Genomic DNA, 11,135 nt, shown 5'->3' on the forward strand with positions numbered 1-11,135 from the left:
GTTGGCATCTTCTAATGTGAGAAAATTTGTTTCGTTGGCACATTTCTGACTTGCAAACTGTTTGGTTCATGAACAGTTTTTAGGAATGGAACAATGCCACGACCTGGGGAGGACTTGTACTTTGAAATTAATGGTAAAATTAAAGTTTATGCTTTAATAGTTATCATACATGCCAGAATCATTAAATTTAGAATTGGGCAAAATCCTTGTGGCTTCCTGATCTGAACCCCGTGCAAAGTTCATGCTTTGTCAATTTTAGACAGGAAGGGAGATGCAGTCGCCCACCTCTTTGCAGGCAGTGGATTTGCAAGGAGGGTGTGGAGAAGGATGTGTCCCCAGTTCATCCCCAGCTGCTGTGTATCAAAGAACCCTGTGACGCACAGATTGTTCCCAGGGGCTCACACTGAGACAGACCAAGTACTGCTGGAAGGTCGTCAACTTAGTGAAAAGCGTCCTTCGGCCTGCCTAAAACTTGGTCTTCCGGTGCAGCGAGATGTCCGTAAACACATGCTGTGTACTGGTAAGGTCCAGGCTGTAGGAGTACATGCTGAGTGGTGGACTGGAGCTCTGTGCAGCCAGTGCCTAAGCTCTGTGGAAAAAGACTAGTTTAGGCACCTTCTGCTGCTGCAAATGGAGGGTGGGGTAGCTCATCGAACAACAAAAGGGTTGTCACCTCGGAGCAATGAGGCTATATTTGTGTTATTTTTGAAGTTTGCATACCTGGCATGCCAGAATAAGCCTACCTTTCTCAGCTTTTCTCCTTCCATTATTGGTTGGCTAAACTTCTCATTTCTGCTCCTCCTCTGTGATACACCACTTCTGTGATAGCAAGTGTTTTGTTTTCAATTTGTGGTAATACTTGGCACTGCCACTTTGGTCCTCTTGAAGTGCTATAACACCTCAGTGAAACTGGCAGCCTAGTGGTTAGCACCACGCTATTATAGCTTGGGCCGTTGGAGTTCAGATTTAAATTCTGTATGGAGTTTGGAGGTCCTCACTGTGAATGTGTGGGTTTCCTCCAGGTGCTCCGGTTTCCTCCCATGTTCTGAAGATTGTTAGTAGGTTAATTGGCCATTCCTTGTAAACTATCTTGTGATTAAGCTTGGGTTAAATCATTGGGTTGCTGGGTGGTGCAGCTGTTGGTTCAGAAGTGCCTGTTCCATGCTGTATCTCTGAACGAATGAACAAATAAAATGTTTTTCCACTGTAGGTCTCCGTATTCCCAACCTGTTTGGATATTGTTAGGTTCCTTCTAGTTGTTATAATTATTGATTTTGATAATAATAGCATCCATAATACAATCATTTGCTTATTTCCATTCTGTGCAAAGCTTTATGTAGATGTGTCTAAATTTACTAGTTCCCAGATGAGATAGCAGTTATGGGTGAGAGGGATAGTTGACCAGCCTTACTGCTTTTTTTCATCAGATCCCTCTCATTGCAACATGCACCTGAACTCTGGCTTCTAATGTTTTTAACAGCTCTTCCTAAATGTGTGTTGTTCTAAATCTTCCTATTGTGTATTTTCTAAACAAATGCTAAAACCACCTCTTGTAGTTTGAATGTGATGTCTTGCTCTGATCTCAAAGACTCGCCTCTTGCACTGGTTTCAGATGAACTTCAGTGATTAAGAGTTGCTGCCACTAACTTAAAGGGCAGTTCCAGATAAGCAACAAATGTTGGTTTTGCAATTGATGTGGTTGTTTTACAAAATTAATATTTAAAATATATGGATTCTTGTTTAAAGTGATTTTTTTCAAGCTTATTTCTTGACTTTTTAAAAAAAAATTCAGATCTTAGATACCAAGCCATTGTTATAGTGCATTGCAATGATATTATGCCGTCTTGTGCCAACAAATAATGAAATGAATTTTGCATTGGAGAGCATCCAATAGATAGTACTAAATTGACTTTTAGATTTAAGTCACTGCTGGGATTAGGAAGTTTAAAGTGTAATAAAAGATGCAATTGTCATGAAGAATATCTGATTTAATAAATATTTTGCTCAAGTCTGGTTTCTCTCTTCAAATTTGAGAAAGATTCAAACTTTAAAAATTTTTGAGTTAAATACTCAGAAATGAAAAATGTTCTTCTGCTTCAAATCTTCAATAAATGTCTAGTTTTATATCAAATACTTTGCTTTATTAGTGTAGTTCACACTTCCTAGTATCCTCATCTGGTTCTGCTTTCCAGAAAATGTGACAGGATCTCAGCTATTAACCATAAAGAGCTGATTTTTAAATGCAAATCTAGAACAAATATCCAGATTACTCCAAATTTAACCAAACACTGTAGCTTTATTGTAAAATCCAGCTGTTGTCTAAAAGCTAGAGTAAGAAAATGTAATTGTGCTTTTGGTATTCTGTACATTTGAAGTGCCTCATTCTGGTTGAGTGTTTTACATCCCCGTTCTTGATATTTGTCATTTCGTTTAAAGTTATGCAGATTTAAAAAAATTGTTGCTTTTTCACGGCAATTTCTAAAATAAATTTAATTGAACTCTTATTAATAATAATTTGTTCAAGGCCATCTGCATTGTGATAGGTAGTTCTGCCTAAAAAAAAGTGTTGTTCTCTCATCATGGTTAAACCACAATGCCCAATAGAGTAATTCTCTGCAAACCATTTAAGTCACAAGGTTTATATTTGGAGTTAATGTGAGCAATGGTTTGGAATGATGAAAAGTGGCCTCTTTTGCAAAGAGTTGCAAACTGAATTGTTTTTATTTTTTAAAAAGCAATAACTTTGGAATATCCTGGTTAGAAGAGGCTGCATAGTATCAATTACCCACACTTAGTAAAATGTAGATAACTTTGTAAATAATAAGCAGGATACTGTTTTTGGAAGCTAGTGGCTTATTTCAGAAATGATGAAGAATAATTTACAGTTGTCCTGAATAATCAAGAATGATGGCTTATTAACACAGAACACATTTGACAAGATGTTTTTCAGACGTGGTTGATCATATTTAGTGAATTCTATCCTCAATTTATTTCCTCAGTCCCCCATGACTACTTGATGCTGTGTAAACGTGCAGAGCTTTATGTAACTCTCGGACAATATGAGAAAGCTCTTTGTGATGGAGATGTGGCATGTGCACTTAAACCACTAAAGGCAACGGTAATCCATTGTTTTTTAAGTGACATAAGAACTTGCATCTTTGAAAGACTGAATTGGCAATGTTCATGCCATGTCTTTTTCTGTATTTGATTTCCTGATAGGGACATTTTTGGAAAGCTGAAGCTCTTGCTGGAATGGGTAGAATTGAAGAAGCTTTGAAGGAATACTTATACTGCCTTGCTGTGAGACCGGACTGGAAAGCTGTAAAACTAAAAGCACAAAAGGTAATTTATCTTTGTGCCTGCAACTCTCCACCAAACTATTTGAACATCTATGCTTTTGGATGGCTATAGGTAAGCTAACATTATTCATAGTTCCTCTCTAGTATCGTGTGACTAGTGACTTTTATTCATGGAGAAATGATTTATCTATCAGGCTGGCTAAAAGATTGTTCACCAGTCGCTTGACAAATAGACAAATGTCACTAGGTTTCCAATGCTTTCAAATATCTACTTGTCTCTCAAGCATCTTCATTTCATAACTCATGGCTCTGTGCTTTTATTTCATTATAGATCTTGTGTGATATGTTTGCACCTGTCGTGGAAAATATGGAAGACACTCTCCTAACCAACATGCGAGTGCAGGCAACTTCTATCAGACCCAAGCCTACTTTTCTCAGCACTTTTAGTTCTGCATCAGTTGTCAAAGGTGGTACAGCTGCTGGGCCTTTTGAGGTATATAGTAAATTTGTCTCTTAAGCATTTTCTTTCATTGCAAAACAAACTCATTTAAGTTCAGAACCAACAACTGACCTGAAACTCAATTTCTATGGCATTCTGGATCATATTCTTAGTTCAGCCTGTTCTGGGATCTTACTAGTTCCACTTGCTAATTTGAAATCTAAAACCAAATAATGTTACATAATGTGGTGAAAGTAGGGGATACTACTCTGCATATGTTGGCCAAATAGATCTCATGAAGGCTTGTACAGTGACTAGCAGATAACATCAGCCTGAGTTTTATGGAAAGTTTTGTGAGTGGATATGAAAGTTAATTGTAAAATTCTATTATATTTAGTCAGAAAACCTTGATAAAGGGGAAATTTCTTTTGAAATAATGGCGTGGATGTTAAAGTATACTGTTAACAACCTAATATCTATACTATCTTTAACATGCATACACTCGGTGGTCACTTTACACAGGTACACCTGCTGGTTAATGCAAATATCTAATCAGCCAGTTGTAGCAGGAACTGAATGTATAAAAGAATGCAGACGTAGTCAAGAGCTTCAATTGTTGTTCAGACTAAACATAAGAATGGGAAGGAAATGTGATCTGAGTGACTTTGACCATGGAATGATTGGTGTTAAATGGGCTGGTTTGAGTATCTCAGAAACTGTGGATCTCCTGGGTATTTCATGCACAACTGTCTCTTAGAGTTTACAGAGAATGGTGCCAAAGACAGAAAAGTATCCAGTGAGCAACAGTTCGGTGGGCAAAAATGAGATGGGTCAGAGGAGAATAGTCAGACTGATTCAAACTGACAGGGAGGCGACAGAAGCTCATAACCACACTTTACAGCAGTGGGTGTTAAACAGCATCTCTGAATGCACAACATGTTGAACCTTGAAGTGAATGAGTTACACCAGCAGAAGACCATACAGGTTCCATTGCTGTAGCTAATAAAGTGGTCATTGAGTGTATAGGTGAGCATATGGAATGCTAATGTGTGAATTATTTTCTTTCTCTCCTTGCCAGTGTTTGATCAAAGTGAACAAAATTGCAGTCCAGGAACCAAATGATTCGAATCAAACATTAAAAGCATCCAAGATAACGCTTGGTGAAAACTTTCTGCCAGTTGACACAGCTTCATCCTGGCCAGCTGATGACAGTAAAAAGAGAAAGCTATCAAGTGAGACAGAGTTCTGTGAACGCTTCAAAAGACCCAACAAAATGGTTAAAAAAGGTTTGAGGATATTTTAAGTTTGTTTAATTAACATTTTCAACACAAAATATTCTCTTATATGCCACTGATGGCGAACACAGTAGCATAATGTGAACATTACAATTCATGTGGAGTAGAAGTGAAGTACACACTAATTATTTTGTTCATGATTTGATCTTTCATTTGCTGAAGTTAAAATGAAGAAGCACTTTTTTTTTTAACACCTCTTGAACTGGTGAATATTCCATCTTACTAAAACTTAGCTCTAGAAGAAAACTTTGTATTCATTCTGTTTATTTTCCAATCAAATTTTAAAAAACACTCTTTTTCTCTTAACTTAGATGAACTTGCTCCGTTGACATTTAATAATTTCAAAGCTTCAGGGGAGATACCTGGGAAGCTTGTGGATCCATCTGATTTTGAATGTTCTCTTTGTATGAGGTATTTAAATTTCAAATCTCTTTCAAGTATTTGAATATCAAATTAATCAGAAACAATCTCTGTAAACTGCATAAAATGACAAACTCACAATGTAATTTTTAAGATTTCATTAAATTTGAGTCTTCTATATAAAATACCTCCTTCCATTTAGACCAAAATACAGTCAGAGCATTAACTAATTTTCAAAGTATATTTTAAAATGAGTAAGGAACATTACAAAATTGGTCTAAATGTAATGCAGGAGCATTACAACATTGAGATTTAACAAAGGCACAAGAAACTACAGATGCTGGGACTTGGAGCAAAAAAAGAACTGCTGGAGGAGCTCGGCAGGTCAGGCGGCATCAGTGGAAGGAAATAAACAGTCATTCCCACTCTGACTTATTTTTCCTTTACCTTCACTGCTGGGGTGATGCTAACATAAATTAGAGGAACAGCACTGGGTATGCTGCGTGAGTAAAGTAGAGCAAGGTACATGGAGAGCCGGTTGGATTGGGGACAGGCAATGCGGGGGGCATGGGGGGCTCTGCACTATCTTGAGATTGCAATTTACTTCCCATGTAGAATGTAATTTTATAAATATAAAGTCATGTTGTTTGCATGTGTACTTGTGAGCATTAAAGTGATGGAGTCACTTATACCTGTATAAAACTTGTCCTTTCTTTCTCCTCCCCACCCCCTCCCGCAGATTATTCTATGAACCTATCACCACTTCCTGTGGGCACACCTTCTGCTTAAGGTGTTTGGAACGCAGTCTGGATCATAATTCCAGATGCCCGCTTTGTAAAAAAAATGTTGCTGAGGTTGGTGTTCAAGATTTAAATGTGCTTAATATTTTGAAAGGAACAAAATTGTGTTGTACTCATTATGGTCCGTTAACTTTAATGAGGAATTAAACAATTTTATTTCATTTGTACCCAGTGTTAATAGATAAGAAAATTGAAAGAACTTTCAAAATAAATAACTAGTACCTTTACACTCCCAACAAATGCACATGGAACTTGCATGTGTACACTTACTCAATGTACTTAATATTGTTATTAGACGCTGGACCTCAAAGGGAGAAATCAAGGTCTCTTACCAAAGGTTGGTCAAAAAGATATTAGATTCACAGATTCAGAGATTTTGAAGGGATTCCAGAGCTTGGCATTACTGAAGCTGCAGCAACCAGTGCCAAGCTAATCACATTTTGGGGATAGATTGGAAGGGAGATGACCTCAGAGTTGTGAGACTGGCGGATGAAGAAATCTTGATACTGTGAGCTGTATCTCAAATAACAATGAGTTGGAGTACCAAAAGGATACAGAGAACTTAGTAACACAGTGTCACAATGACAACCATTCCTCCTTCAGCAAAATAAAAGAGTTGGTCATCGACTTCAGGAAGTGGGGTGTGGTCTACATGCTCCTGTCTTCACCAGTGGTGCTGAGGGTTGAGAGCTTCAAGTTCCCAGGAGGGATCATCACCAATAACATGTCCTGGTCCAACCATGTATTTGCCGTGGCCAAAGAAGTTCCCCAACACTTCTAATCCCTCAAGAAGCAAAAGAAATTTGGCATGTCCACGCCGACCCTTACTAATTTTTATAAATGTACCATTGAAAGCCAGATGCATCGGGGTTTGGTATGGTAACTGTACTGCCCATGATCACAAAAACTGCGGAGAATTGTAGACAGCTCGACACATTATAGAAACCAGCCTTCCCTCCATTGAGTCTGTCTACACTCACTACATCAGTAAAGCAGCCAGCATAATCAAAGACTCCACCCACAATGGATATCCCCTCTTCTCCCCCACACCCTTCCATCGGGCAAAAGATATGAAAGCCTGTACCACTAAGCATGGACAGGTTCTACCCTGCTGTTTTAAAAGCTTTGGTTCCTTAGTATAATAAGGTAGATAATAAGGATTCTTGACCTCATAATCTATTTCGTTATGGTCTTGTATCTTACTGTATCCTTAAACTGAACTTTCTCTGTAGTAATTATAATTACACTTTATTCTGCATTCTGTTCTTATTTTACCTTGCACTATCTCAATGGACTGTGTAATGATTTGATCTAGTACCTAGAACAGTTCATCACAGTATAGGTCTTTCAGCTCATGATGTTGTACTGAACTATATGAACCTACTCCACAGTCAGTCTAACCCTTCCCTCCTACACAGCCCATAACTCTCTATTTTCCTCCTCTACAAGGGAAGCTTTTCTCTGTACTTGGATGCATGTGACAATAATAAATCTGGGAAATGCCTGAAACATTTCTAGACAGTTTGCAGTGTTGGTGTTGCATTTAACCTTGTAATTGAATTTCAGATCACATGTCCCTGCCATTGTTAAGGCCACCAATTTCACCCATCTTTGCCTTTGCCTTAACTCATTTGCTGTGGAAATTCTCATCCATGTCTTTGCTTTTTCTAGATTTGATGATTCCAGTGCAGCATTGGCCGGCTTTGTTTGACAGGCCATCAACTTAAAATGACACAGTCAGTCTGTGACCTAACTTCCATTTATTCCTGTTCATCTGTCACCTCATGTTGCTGACCAGCATTGTCTGTCCAACACTTCAGTTTAAAACTTCTCCCCTTTCTGGTTTCAAATCTTACCATAGTAGATGTTAATGCATTTAACCTTCAATTGAAAAATCTCACTGTCCTTGTAAATGTATATATTTTTATCATTGCTTGGTGTTACCAGACATAAATTCTCTTTAATTCTAGCAACTTGATTGTTCCTAAATGTAATTGTTCAAACATTGGTGGAGTCTTAAACAGCAAAGGTGCTATGCTGTGGAATTCCATTTCCAAATCTCTATCCCTCTATCTGTATGATGCACCTGAAGATTTTCCTCTGTTGTGTACCCTTTAGCCATTTGCCCTTCTATCCCCTTATTGGGTTCAGTTTTAATTTATTTGATAATGCTTCTGCATGTTCGGGTGCTTGCTACATTGACAGCATAATTGCAATGTATAGGCAAGATATTTAAATTAATCTTATTCACATGACCTGAAGGCCATTGAATGCTTGGAAGGTTGCAGTGATCATAGTTGGGGAAAAAAAGCATTTTGAAGATGAGAAATGGAAGTTTTTTTTAATGCTGAAACCAACCTTAGAACTGTCAGTCTAGATAAGTTAGCTAGAAAGTTGATAGACAAAACCTTGCATTTTCTAGCTATAAAAGATCAAATTAATACCTCCTGATTCAAACTATTTCAGCAGTCTCGCCAAGCACTAAATCGCTTTTACCTTTTCACCTTTTTTACTGCAGTATTTGGTAACCAGGGCTTTTGGCAAGGCGTTCCTGATAGAAGAACTGATTGTACGGTACCTGCCTGAAGAATTGAAAGAGAGAAAGAAGTTTCATGAAGAAGAAATGAAAGAACTGTCCAAGTATGTGAAAATTAACATTGAAAGTGTGTTACTTTATATGGGTTTAAAGCTAAAATATAATTTCTAAGCACATCTCTACAGAAGTGGTGCAGAGATTCTGGGAAATGTGCCTTTATTTATATTAAATCATAATTTACTGAGACATCTGTGCAACTCAAAAGAAAGACAAGGCAACAGCAATTGTGAACTTCCTAAATGTTTGCTATTTTTAATAGTCGGTGCCACATAAAATTATGCAGGCCATCCCCAGAATGGCAATAAAGACCTCAATCAATCATGAGCTTAACAGTAAGATTTTTGTTATTCAATATTATTTTGCTGTGCTTTGAACTTCTATTGATATCAAAAAAAAAAGTTTCGTTAATAATAAAACATTGATGTGGACTTGAAAGAATCCTTGAGTGTAGTATTTTTTGAGTATGAGGAGCTTTATTGAGGTCTTGAGTCTTGATTATTGCTTTTGGGCATGCGTTTGCTTTTATCTTTCCCTCCTGCTTAACTAATATCCTCAATAGAAGGAAACCTGTTGGTTGTAGGTGCCTTCTCTCAAGTTCAGCAAACTGTGTTAAGATATGGCAGTGATGCTGTAAAATTGGAGGAATGCCATTGTTATACCCCAGTTTAGATGAGTATGTCAAATGTGCAAAAAGTAATTAGGACCAGGATTGCTTATCAGTTGGAAGAACATGAATCAATAAGTACAATTAACATGGATCTATTAAAAGCAAATAAATAGGTAATCAAGTGGAATATGTGCCATCAATGACTGCCATTTGTTGCTCAGTAAAGGACAGTGACAATGTCAAATATAGTAGCAAAGTACAAGGAGCAAAAATACTTAATGGATGTCTTGCTGTTTTTTCAAATGGTACTATAAAGGAGACTAGAGCTGTTGGTCCTTCAAAACACCTGAGCAACCTCATTGACAAATGTAAAAGAAAATGAATGCTGTCTGATTTATACTAAATTGCATGTTCCTAGTGCAGAAATTACAAGCGGCCTGGCAGAGAGATTTAAAATGTACTTAGCCATAGGTGAGGTGCCAGAAGACTGAAGGACAATTAGTGTTGTTCTGTTGTGTGGGAATGGCTCTAAGAATAAGCCTGGAAATTATAGGTTGGTGAGCCTGACTTCAGTCATGGGTAAATTATTGGAAGGTATTCTAAGAGGCAGGATATATAAGTTTTTGGATAGACAGGACTTGATTAGGGATGGTTAACATGGCTTTCTTCATGGTGGGTCATATTTGACCAATCTTAAAAGTTTTTTGAGGAGGTTACCAAGAAGGTTAATGAAGGGAAGTCAGTGGTCTAGCAAGGGCTTTGTCAAAGTCTGTGGGAGACTGATCAGAAGGTTCAGTCAGTTGGCTGAAGTAATAAATCTGATTCAATTTTGGCTTAGCAGGAGAAGCCGGAGAGTGGTAGTAGGTTGTTGACACTCTCTGATTGAAGGCCTGTGACTAGTTGTGTGCTGCAGGGATCAGTGTTATGTCTAGTGTTCTTTATCATCAAACCATCAATATAGATGATAATGTGATAAACTAGATCAGCAAATTTGCGGATGACACCAAGATTGGGGATGCAGTGGATGGTGAGGAGGGCTGTCAAAGCTTGCAAGCTGATTTGGACCAGCTGGAAAAATGGGCTAATAAATAACAGATGGAATTTAATGCAGACAAATAGGTGTTGTACTTCAAAAGAACCAACTAGGGTAATACTTACACAGTGAGCAGTAAAGACACAGGTGTGGTGACACAGGTCCATGATTCATTGAAAGTGTCATCACAGGTAGATAGGGTCATAAAGAGAGCTTTTCCTACATTGGCCTTCATCAATTAAGGTTTTGAATACAGGCACTGGGATGCTATGTTAAAGTTCTATAAGACATTGGTAAGGCCGAATTTGACTACTGTGTGTTGTTCTGGTCACCTATCTACAGAAAAGATAACAACAAACTTGAAAGAGTACAAAGAAAATTTATGTAAAATTTGCTGGCACTTGAGGACCTCAGTAACAGGGATAAGTTGAATAGGTTCAGACTTTATTCCTTTAAGTGCCAGGGAATGAGGGGAAATGTTAAAGAGATATAAAATTATGAGAGGGATAGATAGGTTGAACGCATGCAGGCTTTTTCCCACTCAAGTTGTGTGAGACTAGAACTAGAGGTCATGGGGTTAGGGTGAAGGGAGAAATATTTAAGGAAAATCTGAGGGGGAGCTACTTCACTCAGAGAGTGCGACAAGTGTGGAACAAGCTATTAGTGGAACTGGTAAAGGCAGGTTCAATTATGTTTCAGAGAAGAT

The 11,135-nt window shown here is 37.9% G+C and overlaps 1 protein-coding gene across 1 annotated transcript; it reads left to right on the forward strand.

Annotated features, from left to right (window-relative positions):
* The first annotated feature begins 221 nt into the window (after window positions 1-221).
* On the forward strand, window positions 222-11,121 carry LOC132388323 (LON peptidase N-terminal domain and RING finger protein 2-like). Its single transcript, XM_059960659.1, has 8 exons — window positions 222-520; window positions 3,000-3,118; window positions 3,220-3,342; window positions 3,631-3,792; window positions 4,817-5,024; window positions 5,345-5,444; window positions 6,133-6,247; window positions 8,712-11,121. The coding sequence occupies exons 1-8, from the start codon at window positions 328-330 to the stop codon at window positions 8,898-8,900; spliced, it is 1,209 nt and encodes a 402-aa protein (XP_059816642.1). The 5' UTR covers window positions 222-327; the 3' UTR covers window positions 8,901-11,121.
* The last annotated feature ends 14 nt before the right edge of the window (window positions 11,122-11,135 follow it).

The sequence above is a fragment of the Hypanus sabinus genome, unplaced genomic scaffold (genome assembly GCF_030144855.1).
Source record: "Hypanus sabinus isolate sHypSab1 unplaced genomic scaffold, sHypSab1.hap1 scaffold_2976, whole genome shotgun sequence".
Lineage (NCBI taxonomy): Eukaryota > Metazoa > Chordata > Chondrichthyes > Myliobatiformes > Dasyatidae > Hypanus > Hypanus sabinus.

What these genes read in the sequence shown, in the direction of transcription:
- LOC132388323 (XM_059960659.1), top strand. Translation starts at nt 328, where the DNA reads ATGTGTCCCCAGTTCATCCCCAGCTGCTGTGTATCAAAGAACCCTGTG. An exon ending in TAAACACATGCTGTGTACTG is followed by an intron (nt 521 to 2,999) that starts GTAAGGTCCAGG and finishes TTATTTCCTCAG; the next exon opens with TCCCCCATGACTACTTGATG. An exon ending in CAACAAAATGGTTAAAAAAG is followed by an intron (nt 5,025 to 5,344) that starts GTTTGAGGATAT and finishes CTCTTAACTTAG; the next exon opens with ATGAACTTGCTCCGTTGACA.